This window comes from Oryzias latipes, chromosome 5 (genome assembly GCF_053564925.1).
Source record: "Oryzias latipes strain Hd-rR chromosome 5, Olatipes_Hd-rR_3.1".
Taxonomy (NCBI): domain Eukaryota; kingdom Metazoa; phylum Chordata; class Actinopteri; order Beloniformes; family Adrianichthyidae; genus Oryzias; species Oryzias latipes.
In genome coordinates this window covers 32830354-32854323 of record NC_136241.1, presented here as the reverse complement: position 1 = coordinate 32854323, position 23970 = coordinate 32830354, and the positions used below count along the sequence as shown (strand labels likewise).

Here is a 23970-nt window from a genome sequence, read left to right as displayed (position 1 = left end):
TCATCGCACATAAACACACTGAGGAGCTTTTTTCATATGCACCAGAGGGCTTGAAAAAAAACACTCCAACGCCGAAAACAGACACGTCTGAACCGTTTTGCTCTCAGACACCTTACACCTTCCATGTACACAAACAAACCTAATGCACTGACAACAAATATTGACTTGAAATGATAGAAAAAGCAGAAAACAAGCTTTTAAGGTGGAGTGCTGAGCTTCTCATTGCACTGCAAACATTATTAAACGTCCAGAGCCTGTATCGCTGTAAACTGATCCGTCCTCAGTTTTCATTAAAACCGGCAGACACACCAAAAGAAATACACCAAATCAATTGGACAAAAACACGAGAAGAGCTGTGGGAAACCCACAAGCTTCACTGTCAGCTGCGCTGGCAAACAAACGACTCAGCAATGTGAGTGTTGCTTAGAAAACCTAAAAGTCAGAACACACGTTGATGATGAGGTCGGTCCTCTAATCGCCTCAAAACTGTTGGAGCAGCTCCAGCGATGACAGAAAAACCCAGAAAAATCGCAGAAATAACTTCAAGCTGACAACAGACACTCGAAGAAAATCTAGACAGAACCTCCGACCACGCAATGCCTGGAAATTTGTCACTCATGCTGCGATTTTCTAACTGTTCAAACTTGGAAAAAATATTCATTAAATAAATCATGGTTTAAAAAGGAATAGAATTATAGTTTTTATGTTGTTTTTATTTTGACGTGGGAGGTTTTTAAAAAATGTATTTTGATAAACTGGAGGAACAAACGTGACTTGAAATCATTTTTTGAACTTCAAAGTGAACCTTGGCTCAAAAAAGGCTGAAAAAGCCTCTTCGGATTTGGGGAACGCCTCTAAACGTGTTCTCTTGGGTTCTCAGCTGTTGACATTTCTGCAGGTTTTTACAACAATACAGATCCTGTTAGGACCCAGCTCTGCAATAAGAAGATACCTGACAGGACAATCTGGAGTAAACAAATTCAGGAAATGATTTCAAACACTTCATGAGCATTTAGAACTCCTCTCTGTCAGGGTTTTGATCAAAGTGACCGTGACAGCATCACTCACCAGCACCTTGGCTTTTTCTTGCTCGTGATGAGCCCTCCCTCTCTCCATGATGGCAGCGGCGCTGGAGTCCTTCAGGCCAGTGGCGGCGGAAACCTCCTTCTCCTTCTGGGCCAGTTTGGCCAGCTGCTCCTGCACCAAAGCCTGCTGATGCTCAAAGCTGAAGAAGATACAAACCATTAACCTTTGAGACAGCAGAATGTGTCAATTCTGTCAAAGTTGGTGCCCTCTAGTGGTGATTGGGGGGTAATGCACATGTAGAAATTAGCAGCCCGCTAATCTCTCCACTTTGTGGCGTGGCAGTAAACATAGGAATTCTACTTGGCTCCTAACAGGACATTGAAGAAACAAAAAAACAATTAAAGTAAAAAAAAAAAAGCACCATTTATTTATTTTTTTACTTCAACTGTTTCTCCAATGTCCCTTTAGGGGCTCCGTAGAATTAACCACAGTTTTTAAAAACTTTTTTTTTGCCAAAATTGAAGCCAAATCCAACATCTGTAACCACTTTCAATCCACTCAAAGAGCCAAACTTTCGCAGCCATCTTTATTGTCGTCTCTTTCTATGTAATCCTGAAAAAGCATTATTAGCCTTCATTCAACAGATGAAATCATAAACATGAGATGTGGAACAACAAAATTTCTAAAAACGACATCTTTTGTAACTTAAGGTCACCTACTTTTTGCGCATCTCCTCCTGGGCCTCCTTGGTGGAAACTCCTTCTGGATGAGCTCCTAAAATGTAGAAATGTATAAATATATATAAACAAAAATGTATTTTTAATTAAGGATTGACATCATTTAAGATAACTTAGCATATTTTATTTTATTTTTAAAATACAAGGCAGTACATTTTATCATCAAACACATAAATTGACACAAAACAGAATTGGTTTCAATGTTTTTAAATCCAGTAATTGCAAGAAAACAGCAGATAATCCAGAATTCAGATGCTTGATTTATTTGACATTTAACAACAGCAGGATCGAAGGTTGACATTACATTTACATATCATTTCTAAGACAAATGTACTATTTTAGTCAAACTTTAAGATAATTATACTCAGTAAATAAGCATAGTTGGACTGTTGTAAAATGTTCTTGTGCAGCCCCCCCCTCTACATACCTGGTTTTTGACCTTCGGGTGGAACTGATGGCGGCTTGGGCTTCCCAGACGCCTGGGCTTCCCTCATCCTGCGGCAGACATCTCCTGAAAGCTGGACAGAGAGGTGAAGGCTGAGCGACTCAACGGAGAAACAGCTTGTTTGTATCACAGATTTATTCCCGTTTGGTTGATTCTCTCTTCCTGACAGTAAATCCCTGTTGACCAAGTTTGGCCCTTGTGCCCAAAGAGGGCATCCCCAAGTTCACGTCCTCGCCTGGCGGCGCCGTGACGCCACAAATCGTAATCCCGCATCGCCGAAGCTCCTCCACCTCCATCAGAGACCATTTCCCAAGTTTAAGAGTAGAGAAGAGTGAAGCTGATGGCGGCAAAGTGATCGACTTGTGACTCGTTGGAGAGGATGTTGGAGCAGACCAGCATAAGGGGGAGGAGCCAGTTAAAGAAGTGTTTGGTTCCTCCACAGATCCTGAGGTTTCCTGTTGGTTGAACCGACTAAACTGGAGCGAGTGAGGGGGACGTCACCCACAGAAAAGGGTTTATTACCAACTCCAATGACATAAAATCAATGCACTCGCCATTTTTCACAATGCCACCATGTTGGAGCCGGACGACGTTGTCAATATTTCTATGGCAACCACTCTCTCTAATAAGGAATGAGCTCGTTGAAAGGCCACACCCCACCAACTTTCTTTAGAGGCATCTGATTGGTCAATTTAATAACTTCAGAAAAACTCACGAAAAAGAGGATTATGAAGAACGTGTTAAAAACTGGTTATTCTGACGGATAGGGTGACCTTTCGGCAAATACATTCAGGGGTCACCGCGGCAAATCAGCTGTCAGGGATTCGTGCAGGTGGATTGGAAGAATTCCTTTACAGCGGATACCCTTCCTGATACAATTCTGCATTTGATCCGGGCTAGGGACCGGCACAGGGGGGTTCCAAGACTTGGCCTCCCTTGTGGCTTGTCCACACTGGATGGAAGTCATTGTTGCACGTACTTTTTTTTAATACATACATTTAATATTAAACGTATGAGCCTCATCAACGAGATCAAAGAAGAAGATAAATATGCAGCAAGATGAGCCGTGATGATGCTGGCATGGTTTTCTATGCTTTCTAGGGCATCAGGACTCCAATGGCTACTAACGGAATTTAGCCAATCACAATCATGACATTGTTTGGGGCCGCACGACTTCTGACATTTGACCCTGGAGCCGGACTTTGGACATGCCTGAGATATACGACATAACAACAAGGCAGAACCAGCGCTCATGATCCCACAAAAGCGTGTTCCACAAACAGGACCATTCAGATTATGGTCAGGAGCTGTTCAGGTATCAAATAATCCATCAAACACAGATTAGCGTCCTTCAGATTATTTTAATCCTGTTCATTAGGTGGGTAGTTTACATGATGATTCCATCACAAACGTCAGGTGTTTCTTCCTCCAGAGAAACACGTGATGGCTCGGTTCAGTGGGGGCACGTGAGCGGTCCGGAGCTCACGTGCCCCCAACTAGTCCTGGCTCATCTGTGACCCAAAATGACCTTTAACCCTCCGAATCAGAGTAACCAGCACAGCTGAGGGACGTGACGTACCCGGACTCCTTCAATAACCGTGACCTTCTTGTCGTCATCCAAACCGAAAGACACGTTCCTCGCCGAGCTCCCGTTTGCCCCCATGATTATTCTCACCAGCTGCCCGAGCACCACGGGGTATTACGAACACTAAAAGCCCCCTAAAAGCCCCCTGGCGTGCTTCGCCAGGAGGACATGAGTGAACCGATCAGCTAGAGTCGTTTCCGCAGCGACTGGTGGCTGCAAAATGCTCCAATAAAGGTCATTCTGGCATTGCAGTATCCTTGAAGCTCATTGGCTAAAGGCAATCGTTGATGACGCGTTGTATTTTGGCATAAATAAAGCAAGGGCTGATGGGAAATGTAGTAATTTACTGTAAAACACAAATGGCAGGTGAAGGGGAAATAAACAGCGCTCCCTGGTTATGGTTGTGACAATTTTACCACATTTGGACATTTTTTTCATATATACCGTATTTGTCACATTTTGTCAGTATTTTTCACTAAAGCGTTATCTGTGTCTTCTGGATTTTAGATGCTACACATAAATCTAAATGTTAACAATAAATATTAAAAATAAATGTCAAATGTAAAGTTATGTAAATAATACATGAAAATGTTACATCTAAACACATATCTAATATAATATATAAATATTATGAAGTTCATGGAGCAATTCTCTGTTTTTGTGCAACGTGACATTCTGAAAAAAATTAATTCTGTATATATGTAAAAATAAACATATTTATACATATATATATATATACATATATACATATACATATATATATATATACATATACATATACATATATACATATACATATATATATATATATATATATATACATATATATATATATGTGTATATATATATATACATATATATATATATATATATATATATATATATATACACACATATATATATATATATATATATATATATATATATACACACACATATATATATATATATATATATATATATATACACACACATATATATATATATATACACACACATATATATATATATATATACACACATATATATACATATATATATATATATATATACATATATATATATATATATACATATATATATATATATATATACATATATACATATATATATATATACATATATATATATATATATACATATATATACATATATACATATATATATATATATATATATATATATATACATATATACATATATATATATATATATATATATACATATATATACATATATACATATATATATATATATACATATATATATATATACATATATATATATATATATATACATATATACATATATATATATATATATATATACATATATATACATATATATATATATATATACATATATATATATATATATATATATATATACATATATATATATATATATATATATATATACATATATATATATATATATATATACATATATATATATATATATATATATATATATATACATATATATATATATATATACATGTGTATATATATATATATATATATATACATGTGTATATATATATATATATATATATATATATATATATATATATATATATATATATATATATATACACACATATATATACATATATATATATATACACACATACATATATTTAAACACACATATATATATATACCTACATATATACCTACATATATACCTACATATATACATATGTATATATATAAACATATATGCACACATATATAATACCTTTTGGGGTCACGGGGCTGCCGGAGCCCGTCCCGGCTACAGTTGGCGCCAGTCTGTCCTAGGCCACACAATCTCTTTCACATGCACACTAAGGGACACTTTAGAGCAGGCATGTCCAAAGTCCGGCCAATGGGCGAGATGTGGCCCATCAAAACCAATGTCTTCTAAAAACTGTGTGTAGGCTTTCTTGACTGTGTTTTTTTAAACTTTGCTCAAAGCCGTTGTAAACCCGTAGCAACATTGTTGTACGACCTTCCCACCACGCTTTGTAGCACATTTGTAAAATATCAACAGTAAATAAGGAAAAGTTGACAGTGAAAACTGCCAACTGTCCTATTTTTGTGTGAAATCAGAAACAACTATATATGTCAAGACGGAGACTAAACATGCCAACTACAACAAGCTAACAGGGAATGATTGGTTAAAAAAAAGTATTATGGTGCATCTGTTTCTTATCTAAAAAAATGTGAAGTATAAAATGTTTAATAGTTTGTTTTTTCCATTTAGTGTTATTAAAATAGATCAGAGAATGCAGTTTGATTGGTTGGCTGTCAGACATTGTCGTCTCACCAAATTTGGATCCGTTTGCAAAAAGCTTGGACCCCCCGATTTAAAATCACCAATAAACCTATGAAGCCAGAGTGCCTGAAGAAAACACATTTAAAACAAGGTGTAGTTTGAGTGGAACCTGCTTCTAATTTAAACCCGGTTAAGAAATAACGAAGTAAAGGATACAAGCAGTACAATGTAAATATTCCCCGTTTCTAATCAGAAATCAAATCGTTCATTCATTCTAAATTCTATTTAAAAACAGAGTAGTAGAGATTGAGCATAAATCCAGAGTTTATTCTCAAAGTTAAGGAATGATCAATACTTCAATGCCTCTACTTAAGCAGAATACTGTAGAACCAATCCACAATCAATAAAGGTCATTCTGAAACCATATGCAAGATCATTTTACAGGAAAAAGACACTGATTTGTAAGAAAAAGGAATCATAAAAAGCACCTTTATGAAGTCGTGAAACAGAAGTGTTTTTGCAGCTTAACCTGCACTCCAAAATTCACAAAGTCAAGCAGGTCTTCAGAAGCTCGCGCTCCACCTTCACACGCTTCTCAAACAGATTTAAATAAACAGAAACCCTTTTTTGGCATACAGCTCACGAATGGATGCTAAGTCAAATCCCTAAACACTGGGTTTTTTGGAGGAAACATTTGACATTATTTAATAAGTGGGTGTAAAGACAAAGTGCCAGAAACAAATATTGCTCACATCTTATCCTTCATTAAATACCCCCCAGTTTCTTTCTGTGCAGCTTTCTTAAGAATCAGAAAATGGAATTCTTTTAGAAAAGTGTTGCATATGCAGATGGACATTTTGTGTTTCCAGGGAAAAGATCAAACCTTTGCTCAGAGAAGTTCAAACCGGATGTACGGCTGATCAAAGCGAAACGTCTTTCTTCCTCTGTGACTAAAGAACTGAAAATGGAAATGGAAGCAGAGGCGGTCTAGCAATCAGATGGGTGAGATGATGATGACGACGTAGAGCCACGACTTTCAGAGCCGTCGTGTCTCTTTAAAGCAGCGTAACGCCAGAAACTTGCATCGCTTGTTTGCTAACAGCAGGAACTCAAAGCTAGCAGATGCTGATTTGGACACGTCAATGCAGATCAGCAGCAGAGGGTTTTTATTCATTTGAACAAACGTTGGGTTGGAATACTGACGAGGGGGAATGATTCCGGTTTGTCTAATTATATTTAAAAGAAACTACGGATGAACCAGGAAGCGCCCAAGTCTAAGAGCCTGTGGACCCAGAACCATGAGGACTATCAAGGCCACAGCAGACCCAGCAGATGTGTCCTCTGCCAACAGTGTCACAAATGTTGATGCTTAAGTCGGTCCTTTCAGAGAGACGCCGCTCCAAGATGTCCAAGAACCTGTCTGTGTTCGATCGGGTTCTCTGATCGGACCACGCGGTCCGGCGGTACAGCCGCTCGCCGTCCTCTCACACGTGGATAGGTCTCCAGCGGTCAGCGTCAACGCTGTTGATGCTGCTGGATCCATAGGGCCCAGAGGCAACGTCATCCAGGTACGCTCCCACCATGCGGGAGCTGCCGGGACCAGAGCCATCAATCTGCGTGGAGGAGTAGTAGAGCCCCTGGTCCGTTTGGTGACTGCGCCCGAGCGCCGCCGCCACCACGGTGGGGGGGAGGTTGACGTCACTTTCTTCCGGCTCATCCACCTGGGACTTGTAGGAGAACAGGATTTTGGGCTCCGAACTGCAAGAAACAAACCGTTATGACAGAGAAATTAAATCTTTTATTTTATGACGAGTATAGACGAATTTCTACAAGATCAGTTCTTCTTGGCTGCATGCCCACAGGCTATAGAAAGTGCTGTTTCAGACCCACTCTGATGAATCTGATTATGGTCTTTTTCTATTGCCTTTTTTTTTTCCACCCATAATTTAAAGTAATATGCAATTTGAAAATGCATTTGACATTTTAAAATTCAATATAAATATTACAATTCAATCTTTGCTTTTAAAACTAAAATATTAAAATCAAAATCAAATGCATTTTACATTAATCTGGGTGTTTGATACCAAAATTCACATGAAAATGCATTTTGCAAATTCACAATTCAGCAATTTTGAAAAAGGCATTTCAGTTCAGTGTTTGCTTTCAATTTTTTTCAAAATAACTTAAAATATAATCGATGCCTTGTGGTAAAATTCAAAACGGCGCCCAGCGTCTATTGCATTTTCCTTTGCAGGGAGGCACGCCACTTTTTCACATCCAAACTTCAAACGCCATCAAAATCCGTCAGACTTATCAGGGCGCTGCCCTGCTACCAAAGCATGCTACAGACCTTGTCCTTGAGCTGCAGTTCCTCGTTTCTGTTCAGGGTTATATCGGGGGAACTAGGTGAGGGGGAGGGAGAAATCTGGTGAGGGAGGGGGGCCAATTTGGTGTGATTCTCCTGTGTTTTCTGCTTTAATTCATACTTATACTTTATGGCTATTTTCGTCTCTTTTATGTAAAGCGGTTTGTGTTTTCAATCGAAATGAAATAAATAAAGTTGGAGTTTAAGCTCCGCCTCCACTTCCTCACAATTGACTCAATAGAATCGTTTGACATCGGAGGTTAAGGAAGAGAACGCGCTATCGGCTAATAAATTAAGCTTCCCTTATGAACTCCTGCAGAAACTATGTCCTAGAAAACGACACAGGTTTTAGGATGTTAGCTTAAAACACCATTATCTTCGATAAAAGACCACCGGGAACGCTTTGAAAATAAGTCAAAAGAGGGTCAGACTTTAAAGCTGCGGCATGACAACACGTAACCATCTAATTCTGGACAACATTAACTGCAGTTTGCAGCATCAGAAAGAGTAAAAAAAATAAATAAAAAGATCAATTCTGGTGTCAATGTTTGAATGAAAATAGATTTACAAGTGCTGCCAAGTTCCCAAGTTTGGTGTTTTAAGATGTTTTTTTTTTTTTTTGTGGATCGTTTCTCCTCTCAGAAGGATGGTCCGGCGGTTTCCCCTCTGAACCACCACAGCTCATCCTTTGCTAATTTCCAACATCCATCAGTGACCTACGGCTCAGTTTACTCTGAAGGATCCTTCTTTATAAAACAGAACATAGTGTTACCATCTCAAATTTAGTACGGCAAAAGAAAAAACAGACTCAGGGCCTCAAAAGATCTTAAAATGTTTGATCTTAGGCGGCTTTTAGGAATACGTACCCAAAGAAGTTCTTGAGGAATGTGACGTAAATGAGCGGTGCAAAGGCGGAGAAGTACAGGAAGGTGGTGACATCTACACAGCTGAGTCAGAGAAGACAAAAAAAAAAAGAAGAGTTAAAGCTCAAAGGAAACACACCTGTGAACAGGTGAGACTCCGCCTGGAAGCCGTCATCAAACACACGCATGGCTTTATGGAAAATGGGATTTGAACTTTAAAAATTGGTAGGACGAGCGCTGCACCGTCATCAAATGTTTACATTTCCATCAAAAAACTCCAGGAATCACATTCTATATTGTGTTTATTTCTATTACTATTGTAGGATTAATTTTTAATGACTGCTGCACATGTTATTAATTGAAAATAGAGCATTAAATAGAGAGCATTGTTTGTTAATTACAAAGTAGCCCGCTGTCATTTATTTTGGTTTTTAAGAATGATGCACACTGACCAAAAGGCGCTTTTGACATGTTATTGTACATGTAAAAATGACAGAAATTAGCGCTGGTTTACATATTTGTGTGTTTCCATATTTATTTACTTCTTCTCCAACAAAACAGAAAGGCTTTTAATCTTTTTGTCTTAAAAAAAAAAAAACTAACAAAACACGATATGGACTTCAGTTTGAGTGACACTAAAAGAGAAAAATGTCCATATCTACAAACCCAAATTATGTTCAGTGATTCTAAATACGTGGAGATTCAAGTGGCAGTTTTGGGAAATTAGTTTGACAGATAAATCCTCTCAAATGGAGAAAAGATGAATTTTTTTTCCTTCATAATCTGAGCCTTTAAACTGGTATCCAGTCTGTGCTGAGAAGTGAGAGGTTGAAAACATAAAAAAATAAACAAACAAAAAATATTAAAAGCAAAAAAACAATAATAATTGAAAAAAAAAAAAAGAACATTTTTTTCTAAAGAGAAGTGAAAAGTTGAAGGAAGCAGGTAAAAAGCCTGCATAGCTCTGGAAAGGATTCTTTTTTTACAGTGAAAAATTAAAGTATTAAAGCATCAAGATGGGGTTAATATGTAACATATACTATATTTAATGACTGTACATCAAAAGAGTGGGACCACGAAAACACTGACCAGAGTCCCTCGATGACGCCAGCACACAGCAGGGCGCTGCCCAAGCCCTGGACAAAGTTCAGTAAAGACAGGATGGCGGCGTAACCATAGAAACTCTTCTTGGCTGCCAAAAAATAAAAACAAAGAAACAGAGAATGAAAATGCTAATGCACTTCAACATCAATTCATTTTAAACTCTGTAAAGTTACAGTAAAAGCATCAGAAACGTGGCACCAAATGAACTCTTGATCGTGTTTTTTGCTGGGAAACCTGAAACTCACATGGCAGAGATATCCTCTCTCTGAACGGGGTTTTTGGCAGGATCACAACAAAGGAGTACACCTGTAAAAACAGATTGTTGCATGACTTAAAGGGACTTCATGGAGACTTTCCTTCCACTTTTCCCTAGCAACAGGTTACGCACCAGAAAGAAGAAGCAGGAGCTGGCCAACCAGAAGTGGCGTCCGCCGTGACCATAGATGTTGAAGTCCTCAGCTGACAGATGGCTGTCTGGGTACAATATCTCTAATGTGCCCTGAAAATAGACATTTCTCATTTGTCTTAAATAGTAGCAAAGGGGCTTTTTTTTTTACTGCTTTACAATTTCTCATGAAATGCTGGATTTATTTATTCTAAGTACAACCCCACCTTCTTTTTTTCCCCCTTTTACAAGTATTTCTTATTTTATTACACAATATTTTGCACAATGAACCTGAAACTGTACCAAAAAAGTCGTATATTTTGTCATTTATTTACTGCAACAACAACAAAAAGAAAGTCACAAAAATTGAGATTAAAGTGTTTTTATGTTTTATAACAAAATATCAAATATGTTAAAACAAAATCAAAATCCATAAATCCAAAAACAAAGAAAAGAAAAATTAAAAAGTCATGTGAAAATTGTCGAAAAAAAGAAAAACAGGTGAAACTCCACTAAACATCAATCACAATATTGTGTCATAACTCTTACGTTTGTTTTAAACTAAACCTAAAGTCTGCTAGAAACCTTCACGGATTTTTTAACTACTGAAGTAACATAAGACAAAATGTGAGGCCAGGTCTTTAGAGGTTAAAAACCTCAATATTTGTATTTCTGACAGCCCTCTTTACCTGTGTAATGGAATATCCCAGAGCCAACACGGCGGTTATCGCCAACACGCGCTTTATGCTGGACTTGCTCTCCAGGTGACCTGAACAACAACAGAAAAATACAGATATTAGAGAGAATTGAGACACATTTCAAATGAAAACAAAATTTAAAAAGTGAGTTCCTGACATATATTGAATATTCAAACAGAGACAACAATGGAAACAGAAAGAAACAAAGCAGCCCCCTTACCAAAAGCCAGTCCCAGGATGATGACACTGAGCTCAATGGCCAGCAGAAAGAAGCGTGTGATTTCCCAAAGCACCTAGAAAAACAACAAAGGTCAGGACACTTCACCCTCGTCAAGAGAAAAACCAGAATCAGACCACACTGTTCAACCATTTACACAGGAAGTGACTTCTTTTTTTTTTTCCCCTTTCATTACACTCAGCTAAGACAATTTAAAAAAAAAGAAGACCAATCGACTCCCAAAGGGCTGAGAGGAATTTCCAGGACTTAAGTCTGAGACATAAAAGCTTTAGCAAACATTTGCCTCTCTGGGAATCGCATGAAAAATCTCTGGTAGGATAGACGGCAACTTCCTACCCCAAAACCAAACTAAACACACATGCAGTGCAGTTTCTGTTAAGAATAAATATTATAATCAAGTAGGAAGGGTTTGTGATGAGCAAACCTGCTGCATTCATAAACCTGCAGAAATGTCATTTGTTTGGATCCTTAAAAACCTTTTTCAGACCGTTTTAATGTCAGACAGCCTTTTCACGGATAAGGCGGCTAAAGTGGGCCTCCCACTTCCTCTAAAGGATCTAAAATATCCACAGGTGCTTTCGCCCTTGGTACACTTGTATAGCAGCCTTCAGCCTCGCCCGGCTTATAAGGTGCGGCGCAGACACTGTGACCCTCACAGCGTATTTCCTACATCACAGACAGAATGTTTTTTTGTATCAAGAACATGTTAAAAACACCAAAAACAACATTTTCCATCGGAGGAAAAGTAGGAAAGTAGCGGACGGATTTTTGATTCATGACCTCATGTCATGGATGAGTCTGATGTGGTGGAGAGAATCCCCAAAAACCGAACTCAGAACCACCTTTAAAAATAAAAAGAGAGAAATTTGTGGGTCGTGCATGGATCCAAACTTCACAGCCTCTTACTTTATCTACGATGGTGGCAGCGCTGGAGGCGCTGACGGTCATGGAAACAATCGCACGGGTGATTCCAACTGCTGCAACGACAAAAACCTGAAAACAGAGAACATGCAGGAACCCGTCAGTGTCCTGTGATGCATTTCAGCGGCACGTTAAGCTCACAACAACTGTTTCATTTAGTATTTGTGACACATTATATGAGGAGATGCTTTGCCGTCTAGAATACACACTATTAATAACGTAATAATGTAAAAAAAAAAAAAATGGTTTCATTGTGAGGATTTTCTTTATTTCAGACCCCAGATACAAGGGAACGTCAAAAAAAGAAAACAGCAGGATTTCAAAACCATCAATAAAACCTTATTGTTGGGAGAAGGAAAAGAAAAAACAAACTTGTCCTACCAGCAGGTAAAAAGTGACAAAAATGGGGCTGGAGGTGAGTCGGATCTTCGCCCTGGCTGATGGCAGCTTCCACATCAAGAACACAAAGAAAGCCACGTTTGGCACCAGCAGTAAAATGTCCCAGAACCGGACCCTAAAGAAGAAGAATTGTTTACTGTCATTGATTTTTACAGCCATGAAGGTGGCATTTTCCCTCTCGCCCTCTTTCCCCCCTTCAGCTTTACGTCCTCCCCCCCCTATGGTCACCAAGGGGAGGCGCGCCTTCAGCTGCTCAGCCCCCCAACTCTGAAACTCTCTCTCACCCCCATGACCTCCGTAACATTAAACCCTTTTTCAATTTTTAAATCCAGACTCAAAACATAACAAACTTTTATCTGTTTTCTGATTTTATGAAGATGTCAATTAGGTTTTGGGTTTTTAACATATTGTTAAAGTGAATTTGTTGTATTTTACTTTTGAATCTGTACAGTGTCTTTTTGAGTGTTTAGAAAGGCGCTTTGAAATAAATTGCATTATTATTATACCCATTGTTTTCCTGTTTCTCTATTTCTTTAATATAGTATCTTCCGCCATTTTAACTGCTACAATCTTTCAGCTATTTTAACCATTCAACTATTAAAAGTTTCAGCTCTTTCAGCTTTTTGCAGTTGTGACTTTTGGTCTTTCAAATCCTTAACCTTTCCAAGATGTTCCAGGATTATGCCGATTGTGTGTCCTTTCCAATGTACCTGGATGGTGGCGTCCGTGATGGAAAACTTGGCCCATTCGATACCCGGTGCGTGCATTTATCACAAACATTTCTTTTTTTGTTATTGTGTTGTTTTCAATTTATATGCGGTCAACTTTAATAATTTCTTTCTTTCTTTTTTTGCCCATTTTTACACTTTAAGTTTCACTTTGATTCAGCAACCCTGCATTTTCTGCTGCAAATGCAGCTCCTCTTCATTACCTGGAGTCTCCGATGTCCTCATACAGAACCTGCAGGCATCTGTGGGGCTTGCTGATGTTGGAATCAGGAGGCCAGGTGGGATGCGTTGAGGTGTTCTCCAAAGATGTCGGGGAAACTGAGACATTGTCTTGACTAATGACCACAGCAGTCACTGTGGCGAGCATGGCGTCCAAACCTGAGGGGTTAAACGTTTGGTTAGGTCGAATTTGAGCTCCGGAAAAATAAAAGTCCACATTTGAATGCTCCTTCAGCCTTTAAAGAAGATGTAAACTGTTCATAAGTCAACATTTTGGGCTAAAATGACAGACTTATCAGGCCAAAACAGCCTCCTAGTTACGTAAGGAGGTGTGTTTGTGTGTTCCTGCTGTGAAAGCGATACTACCTACAGGCGGAGGCCAGACATTAAGGGCTTTAACGTGTATCCAACTACACCCAGTCATCTCCAAACACGGTTGTGCCATAACTACGTTACTTTACTGAAGCAATGCTTGTGTTTTTCAAAACCCCCGTTAGCACGAGAGGACACAGACAAAACCCGCTGTCGATTGGTAAACATTCACATCTGCTTCACGAGGCTCGTAAATGATATCCGATTAAAAAATAACGATGAAGTAAGGAATACAAGTTCCCCACAAGCTACACGCGTGTTTTTATTTTAATTAGACGTAAATACGGATCACTACACCGAGACATGGCTGTGTCGTCTGAGACTTTCACAGAATTTCCCTTAGAGTCACATGACTCTAAACCAGCCTAAACAAATCTCGCGAGAGGACACGCGACTCCTTGTTTACCCACAGACCTTAGCGGTTCACATTATAGTTATTTTCTTTTTAAATTTACAATAGACATATTATTCTTTTTTTACCTTAAATTTTTATTGGGTTAAAAAAAATTTAAATACACTTTAAAAAATGCATAAAAACTTCACATTGGGAAAAAAAGGAAACGCAATGAATTACGTTTTTGTACATTTAAAATCACTGGTGGGGCGATCTATCTCTGTGAAAAGTGGCCCATGTATTTTGTGTTACATGTAAAATGTGCAGTGACAACATTAAAAATTACATTCTTTAGAAACAAGAACTTGTATTTTACTAAATGTTTTTCTTTTTTTTAATTTGTTGACTAGTAATACAAAATTTAAAAAAGACAAATGTTTAACATGACATTTAAAGACCCACTCCAATCACCATTGTTATTTTTGTGTGTGTGTTTTTAACATGCTATTGTGGCATTTTTCAAATGATGAAGGACATAAATACAGTAAAGACAATTATTATTATTGGTTGAATGCTATCAAGCATTCAACCAATAATAAATAATAATAAGGCATTCAACCAATTGTTTTCCTATTTCTCTTTATGTCTGTACTATAGTATCTGCCGCTATTTTTGGCGCTCGACTCCTTCTACAATTTTACCATTTTTAACCATTCAACTATTAAAATGTTCAGCTTCTTCAGCTTTTTCAGCTTTTGTATTTCAAATCCTTGAACTTTTCAAGATATTTAAGACCCACTCCAATGACAATTAGTTTTTTTTTGTGTGTGTGTGTGTTTTTACATGCTATCATGACATTTTTTGTCATGATGGAGGGGATAAATAAAGAAAATTAGAATTAAATTTGGGTTTCTTAGTATTTCTTTATACAAATCCTATTGAATCATGAGTAGATGAAACAAAATACAGTTTGCAGTTGTTACGTGAAAATTACAATCGACAGGCCACAAGCTCCCTACTCTGCTCCATTCCAATGCATCCACTTACATACAAATAGATCCATGGACGTCTTTGTTTTCCTCGTCCAAGCTGGCATCTGGCTCATAATTATATGTCTTGATGACTCCAGTATTGCTCTCCATTTTTTCCACCAGGTTAGGTTGGGGTTGTGAGGGGCTGTAAGCTAGGGGGAGAGCATACGACCAGAGGGATCATGGTTAATGAGGGGAGGCTTATTTCCTCGTCCCACCCAGAACTCAAAGGCAAATATCTCATTAACTCTTGCCATCAGGAGTGAGCTAGTTGGAAGTCTCAGGATAATCTGTCAATCAAACGTTTCAAAGTCGGCAGTGTCCTGGGTGGCCGCTCTCACACAGTGCGAGAATCATCATTCAGCGGAAGGTCACCTATCTTGTGTCATCTAATGGGTTTCAAGAGATTCAATTGCTGTCTCATGAGGAGCAACTTTATGATAGGCATGGACACACACCTTTTCGAGGTACACAAAATTAAATGTCTGCCTCAAGGTTCTATGGCCACTTTACATGCTGGCCCTGAGGAATGTCATCAGAAACAGCGATGCTGCTTTTATCATCAGTGGAATTGATTTTTGAGACACACTGCTTGGTAGTTTTCCAAAAAATAACATTAAGAACCATCAGCTTCTCCAGAATTCTGACGCACAAATTGTCACCAAGACCAGGAGGCAAATCACAAATTTAAGATCCCTGCTCACCACCTGCTTCAGGGTGGATTTTAAGATACTTCTCATAGTTTTAAATGTCTTAACAGTTTGGTTAATCTTTCTTTTACTTCATAATATTTTGTGACTTTTCCTCATTTGGGGTCCTCAACCATTTTGTAAAATCTGGACACTTTGACATATATGGATCCATGCGTTCATGTTGTTAATGCCAAATTCTGACCGAATGTTGCAGCAAAAATGGAGACTCATCAGACAAGGCAACAATTTTCCAAGCTTCAATCTTTTTCTAATCAAAGTAATGCATAAAATGGGCTGTTAACACTTTATTTAATAAGTAATTAGTCATGCATTAACTAACATTAAGAAAGGGACCCTTTTTAATAAAGTTTTATCAATAAAGCTTTAAGATGGAGCGAACCAACTGGGTGAAAGGCTTAAAAATGAAAATCACGGGCGAAATTCATCCCGGTGTGAACAGGCCTTCAAATGCAGTCTGTCAAATGGACAAATTTACTCAGGTCACGGCCAAAAAATTCCAAACTGATAGCATGCAGGAGGTGAGGGCTGTAGTACAAAAGATTCAACAGAGACAAGTAAGAGGCAGAATATAAAGGAGGTGCCGAGGCTGATGAGAATGGCTAAATCTGACATTGTTTTCAAATAGTTTCTGATATTTAAATATTACTGAAGACTGCTTGCTTCCCAAAACGTCCCATGACCTGGCCCATTGTTTACAGCTCACTTCCATGCAGCTTCCCTTCCGATATATCTTTATTTCCATTGTTGTGGCTATAAATTTTGTGTTGTGGCTGATTTTGGAGTGTTGTAGGTATTTGTGCAGTGCTGCTGGCTAATTTTGCTGTGATGCATCTAGGCAGCAGAAAGAAGAGTTTCACAAGGGATTGGTGTTTTTAATCTCAAGGACAACAAACACAACAAAGCCTTATAATCACATCACATGCATCCTGTTGATGATGACATCACTTACAGTGCATCCTGCTAATACGAGGCGGTATGACATCATACCTCTGCTTTTGATGACATCATAAGTCCTGCTTTTGATGACTTAATGAGGCGTTATGACATCATACCTCTGCTTTTGAGGACATCATACGTCCTGCTTTTGGTGACTTAATGAGGCGTTATGACATCATACCTCTGCTTTTGATGACATAACGCCTCACTTTAAGTCATCATAACCAAAGACCAGAGGTTATAAATAGATGTTCTGACTACAATGGAAACGGAGAACGCGACACAGGGAACAAAAAGTCAGGGACACGAGACGGACAGACAAGACAACCAACTAACTAACTGACTAACAATTTTGCTGAGAAAATGGAAGAAGTTGTATTTGAAGACAATTCAGGAAGTCCAAATGACAAAATTTGTCAGTCAGAAATTTGTCAGTCAGAAATTGCCCGTTTAAAACATAGGATGAAACTACTGCAGTCAAATGTTGACATGCTAGAAGAATTTGCTCAGTCAGCAGAAGAAGAAATTAGCCAGCTGAAAACACAACTTAACAGTAAAACATATGAATGCAAGTCACTTCAGTCTAAATTAGCTATAAAATCTAGGCAATGTGAATTTGAAATGGATAGTGAAGAACATTTGAAAGAAATTCCATGTTCTACTGAAAAAGAAGTACATCAACTGAAACTGAAAGATAAGGAAAGCACTGAAGAAATAAAAAGTCTGGAAGCAGTAATTAAAGACCTCAGAAATCAGATTGAAACACTTCAAGACGACCAAACACTGAAGGATGCTGAAAGACTTGAGCAAGAACCTGAAGCTGCAGATACACATTTAGAACAGACAACTCTCAGTGAGGAGTCTTCCCAGGCAGCCAGTGATTCAGAGAAGACACCTTTATTGGTTAAAGTCATGTATGGCTTAGGTGCTCTCTTTGCAGTTGGTTCCGTCGTGTATGCAGCATCAAAAGTCTTTACCAAGCAATGAATGATTGTAAATGTTTCATTTTTGCTTGGTTATTAAAGGTGTTTTAAGATTCAGATGTGTTTCTTCAAAAACCAAGGGTGCCTGCTTTAGTTTTCAGTGCAATTTAGTTTTTTTTTTTAGTTTTTTATGTTGAGAGTTTAAACAAGACAGAAAATATAAAAATGAAAATATTTGTAGGAAAAGTGCATAGCATAGTTTTTTTTAATGTAAAATACATTTTACAGCTTGTGAGAGAGTAGGACTTAGTTTTTACAGCCTCAAAAAGTGGCTTAATGTTTTTATTAAAATGTGATGGTTAAAGAGTAGGATTTAGTTTTTACACCCTTGAAAAGTCACTTAGTGCTTTTGTTGGAAAAAGGACACACAACAACGCCAAGATTTATGTTGCAAAATGGTTCTCACAAAATGCCAAGTAAAGCCACTAAAAAACTAAAAACAAGAATAAATGCAGGAGTCTCCCACACCAGCAAATGAGAAAAGTAATTTAAAAACATAAATCTTTATTAAAATAGACACAAAGATAGATTAAATAGATTGAAATACAAAAATAGATTTGTTCAAAGATACACAAATACTAAAAGCATGAATGATTGGGCCACATCAGAGCCTGGACACGATCCTCAGCAGAATCCCCTCCACACAAAGCCTGAGTTCTTTCCCATTTTGGAGTTACTCATGGTGAAAGGCTGCAGCATGGTGTGTGGGATTACGTCAGAGGGGTGAGGGTGAAGCCCCAGAACTACCAACATTTTAGGGATCTGCTGGAGAGTTTGCCTGTCACTTCAGAGGCAAAAGAAGCCTATGCAGTTAAAAGGTTTTAATAAAAAGATTTAAAACCAGGAAAGATTAAAAAACAAAAAAGCAAGGACGACATAAAACAACACATTTGACGCCAACGCATCAGGAGTACTTAGGAGAACGGTGGTAATGGTTGTCCATGTGACGCCACTTTGTCGTTTGTGGCAGACTCAAGTCCTTCACACAAGCAGGCCTGCACTCCAAGCCACCAGTGTCCCTCGTGCTATCCTATGGGGTCTAGATGACCCCACCCTTACATTGACGTGCCATCCCTACCATGAGAAAGGTGGATAAAGGTGGAAGATTTCATGTAATCCATGGACACCAGTGAATATCACAATTTATTGAAGAAAAAATGTTCAGTGCACTGTCTTGTGGGGTCCAGATGACCCCACTCCCAATGTTAAAGTGCCTAGGATAGCACAAGGGGTATGTATGCAATAAAAACAAACCAAACCTACAGATAGATTTAAAAGTACAAAAAAGTCATGCAAAAGGATAAAATTAAATCTCTAAAACCCAAATAAAGTCCACTGGCGACTGAGCTACAGGCTGTTAATAAAATCATGGGGTATAGTTGGCACATTTAACTTTGGGAGGGGTGCAGCCCATTCCTCTGGCCCCGACAAACTCCCGCCTCGCAGGCCACACCAAAGCATCAGGAACTCCACACACCGGTCTCAACAGTCCTCTCTGCCCCTCACATTGGTTACCTACATAAAAAGAACAACCTCCCTGCTCTGTGTGTAACCACGCCCTCTCACACAGGTGTCCCTCATCCACCATCAGCAAGCTCTGAAAGCAGTCACAAACTAGCTGCTGACACTTGTGACACGCCAGCACAGTTGACAGGTGTCATGTTCTGTCCCCGACTGGGATTTCGGCCCAACACTGTTCAGAGTACCCAGCCTTCCTGTTGTCTGTCAGAGGGGTATTGGTGCCTCGATGGAGGACTCTATTGTCCTCCTGGGGGACTTCAATGCCCACATGGGCAACAACGGTGGCACCTGGAGGGGCATAATTGGGAGGAATGGCCTCTCTGTTTTTGGACTTTTGTGCTCATCATAGTTTGTCCATAACAAACACCAAGTTTTAGCAAAAGGGTGTCTTTCAATACATGTGGCACCAGGACACCCAAGGCAGGAGGTTGATGATCAATTCTGTAGTCATTTCAGGCAACCGTGGGCCTCATGTCTTGGACACGCTAGTATAGACTGGGGCAGAGCCGTCCTCTGATCCCTGCCCAGTAGTGCATTGGATTCCTGATTCACAACAATATGAATAAAGAAAAACTCTGAAATGCCATTTAAAGCCAATTTTTTTTATATATGTCCTCAATCATCAGAAAAATGCTACAAGAACATGTCACAAACACCAAAAACACAATTTTTATAAGAGCGGATCTTTACTTAGCAAATAATTTCTGTAGTATTCCTGAAGGTTCTTCGTGTACAGCCAGTTCTGACTATGAATAAATAGTAACTCGAGCTTTGGGATGCCCTGACATCAACCTGTAGGCCACATGCACGGGTTCAGTCAGTCTAGCTTTGAATGTATAGATATGTGCTTTTCCTGTGGTGGGGCTGATGTTGTAAAAGCTTAGCCGGTGAGTCTTGAAGCTCAGCTTGATCTCCAGCCGGCATGACACTGTGGTCTTCTTCAGGGGCACGCTGTGGCTTTGCTCAAAGGCCGTCAGCAGGTTATTGAACCACATCAGACACCAGGAGCTGCGGCTGCTCTCCAGGGCAGATGGTAGACCACAGCGCGCCAGCTTCTCACTGCAGCACACGCCGATGATCCATGGAGAGCCCTCAAGCTCCACCTCCCAGCTGTGTTCACCGCCAAAGAAGCTTTGAGTGCTGAGAACCTGGAAGAAGCTGGTAAACCTCTGAGGGCAGGAGGGGTAGGGCTGCTTGGTGGGACTGAAAGTCACTGTTTTCAAGTCGTCTGAGAGGACGAGGTTAGGGTGGGCGGTTTGAGGGTCAAACGTCACCTCTGACGGGTTAAGGCTGTTGCGAAGGGAGCGCTGAACCTTGGCCAGACTTTTCCTCAGCTCATCGTTCATGTTCTCCAACTTGGAACAAGCCCGTCCAGGGTTGATTCTTGACTCGGCACAGTCTTGATCTTCTTGCTCTGGTTTTGTCAGAAGCTCCACAATGTGTGGTTGTAAACTACATAGTTCTTCATTAAAGGCAGTCTTGTCCTCTTCAGTCAGCAGGGACTCTGCTCTGAGCACAGTCTGCCGCAGCTCCTTCGTCACCTCAGTCGCTTGACTGACTCGTCTGTGTACCACAGCCTCACTTGGAGCCAGCTCTTCCTCAACCATCTGCGTCACCTGATCCCCATAGCTCTGAACCAAGTCCTTTATTTGTCCCAGCAGGTTTGCTGCTGTTTCCCTCAGGTAGGAATTGGCTGTGGTCACCTCCAACTCCCGCTCCTTCTCTTTCTTCAAAACACCATCAGCCATCTCCAACTTGAGGTGCAACTCTGTGACTTGAGAGGCCAGTTTAAACTTGGGTGCTTTCATTTCATTGTTGGCTTTGGTGTCTTCATTCTCATCTAAACAGAGCTCAGATCCCACTTCAAATCCATCCAGTGTCTCCTTTTCACCGTTATCTTCTTGACCTTGTCCTGGCTTTGGAAAGCTGCCATCATCCCCAGTGTCTGATAGACCTTTCACAGAACGAGGGTCTGGAGGATGCACAGTTTTCTCTAGCGAGGCTTTGTACCTTTCTACGATGCTGGACATCTTGAAGTTTCTCCCAAGGCTCTCGGTTTCTTGATACTCAACCTGACACTCAGGGCATCTGTGCTGGTCAATGCCTTCTCCCATGGCCTGAAGGCAGGCAAGGCAGTAGATGTGACCACAAGGTAGAGAAACAGGCTCGTTGAACAGCAGTAAGCATATGGGACATGTTAGCTCCAAAGCCAAATCATCTGAGTGATCTTCATTGAAAGACATGCTGGAAGATGCAGGAATCCTTAAAAACACACAAAACAGATTTAGTTTTTAAGGATTTTGGTTGAAGTAAATCCATATTAATTTAATTTAGTGCCTATTCTGCTATTTGGCAGAGATCCTTAATATAAATATAACACAGTCCAGTTCTCTTATACAGTTATTGGTTGGAACCAGAAGTATGGATTTTCTATGGGTGACGTTACAGTTGCTCAGTCCAGTTCTCTTATGCAGTTAATGGTTGGAACCAGAAGTATGAATTTTCTATGGGTGACGTCACAGTTGCTCAGTCCAGTTCTCATATACAGTTGATGGTTAGAACCAGAAGTATAAATTTTCTATGGGTGACATCCCACTTGCTCAGTCCAGTTCTCATATACAGTTGATGGTTAGAACCAGAAGTATGAATTTTCTATGGGTTACATCCTACTAGCTCAGTCCAGTTCTCATATACAGTTAATGGTTGGAACCAGAAGTATAAATTTTCTATGGGTTACATCCTACTTGCTCAGTCCAGTTCTCATATACAATTGATGGTTGGAACCAGAAGTATGGCATTTTCTATGGGTGACGTCACAGTTGCTCAGTCCAGTTCTCATATACAGTTAATGGTTGGAACCAGAAGTATGAATTTTCTATGGGTTACATCCTACTTGCTCAGTCCAGTTCTCATATACAGTTGATGGTTGGAACCAGAAGTATGGCATTTTCTATGGGTGACGTCACACTCGCTCAGTCCAGTTCTATTATATAGTTTTGCTCAGTCCATTTCTCTTTTACAAATAATGGTTGGAACACCTGTGTTTCTTGTTGTTGTAGAAAAAATGTCAGCTTGTTTGAGCGCAAAGAAAAGAAAACCAACATTTCTGACGAGCACAGAGGCCACGCTGAGGTTTTGGAGGAAAAGTAGAAACCGAATCGGTTGGAGTTCGTGTTGGAAACAAAAGCCACCAAACCAGTGCCAATCCGAACCTCTTCTTGCCTCTGCGCGTCCGTTTTTAAGTTTCCATTTCGAGTGAAAGCATCTGCGTGTACACTGCGCAGACATCGACCTGATGTGAACTAGTTTGCGCACACATTCTCGGATAGTTACTTTCCTGTAATTAATTGGTGAAAAGGCGCGGTTTCTAGACAGTCTTGGGTAACAAAAAGTGATCTTTTTTTAACGCCAAAAGCAGCAGGAAAGTGCGCAGACTTACCCACCAGCTGCGGGCGTTCGGTCTTCCTGCTCCTGATGAGCGCAAACATCCGCCTGCCCTGTCGCACAAACCTTTGCCCTGTCATAAAACACCGACGCATCCATCCAGGCCACAGATGAACCACAGCAGCTCCACGTGCGTCTGGGCCGAAAAGCGAACTTCTTTGTGTTCCTCACGATTTAGCAGAGCATAAACTCACGAAGCAGAAATCCATGTGGCAATACAGGGTGTGTAGTTTGTAATGAAAATGGAGATATGTCAGATTACAGGGATTATGTTGCAATACTGACAGCAAAGCAACTTATTCTAGCTTCCATCTATTTGTCCTTTTCTTAAAGATTTTATTCTCCAGTTTGACAAAACACCAATAAAATGACAAATGAAAGACCCACTCCGATGAAAATTGAGTTTATTATTGGTGTTTTTAACATGTTGTCGTCGCAAAATTAAACTTAACGTTGCATTTTAGAGTATTTCTTTATTCTTTATTATTTGTTGTGAATCAGGAGCAGGGAAAAAGAGCTTATTTGTGAGGTAGAAAATACGGAAGGTGGGGCCACAAGATCCCGGATCCACTGGATTCACTGCCTTCAAATAGATCCAGGACATCTTTATCCAAAACTTAAATTGGTAAACTTAAAGCTGGTACTGAACAGTACAGCTGAAGTT

At 39.4% G+C, this 23970-nt stretch overlaps 2 protein-coding genes across 12 annotated transcripts in view; both read right to left on the bottom strand.

Moving 5' to 3' along the window:
• The window catches only part of LOC101174907 (MICOS complex subunit mic25a), a 56382-nt gene extending 52341 nt beyond the window's left edge, over positions 1–4041 (bottom strand). For 3 of the 6 annotated variants that reach the window (XM_011475600.4, XM_011475602.4, XM_078947745.1), the window contains exons 1-4: positions 3788–4041; positions 2191–2281; positions 1746–1800; positions 1069–1225 (exon numbers count right to left, since the gene is read on the bottom strand). In XM_011475600.4, the coding sequence (XP_011473902.2) occupies positions 1069–1225; positions 1746–1800; positions 2191–2281; positions 3788–3871 (387 nt within the window). In that variant the 5' untranslated portion in view covers positions 3872–4041. The remainder of the gene's footprint in view (positions 1–1068; positions 1226–1745; positions 1801–2190; positions 2282–3787) is intronic. The other 3 variants (XM_011475601.4, XM_011475603.4, XM_078947746.1) reach the window with 1 other exon arrangement.
• Positions 4042–6358: 2317 nt separating this feature from the next.
• On the bottom strand, positions 6359–23534 carry LOC101167448 (transmembrane protein, adipocyte asscociated 1). Of its 6 annotated transcripts, XM_011475596.3 has the most exons (12): positions 23302–23534; positions 15726–15861; positions 13957–14131; positions 13008–13140; positions 12612–12698; positions 11688–11760; positions 11459–11538; positions 10773–10883; positions 10630–10690; positions 10370–10472; positions 9284–9364; positions 6359–7810 (listed from the first exon to the last, which is right to left on the bottom strand). In XM_011475596.3, the coding sequence occupies exons 2-12, from the start codon at positions 15781–15783 to the stop codon at positions 7537–7539; spliced, it is 1236 nt and encodes a 411-aa protein (XP_011473898.2). In that variant the 5' UTR covers positions 15784–15861; positions 23302–23534; the 3' UTR covers positions 6359–7536. The 6 variants fall into 6 exon arrangements, with proteins under 6 accessions (XP_011473898.2, XP_078803870.1, XP_011473899.1 ...); XM_078947744.1 differs by lacking the exon at positions 15726–15861 and having other exon boundaries at positions 23302–23365; XM_011475597.4 differs by lacking the exons at positions 15726–15861; positions 23302–23534 and adding an exon at positions 14521–14661 and having other exon boundaries at positions 13957–14132.
• Positions 23535–23970: the final 436 nt, after the last annotated feature.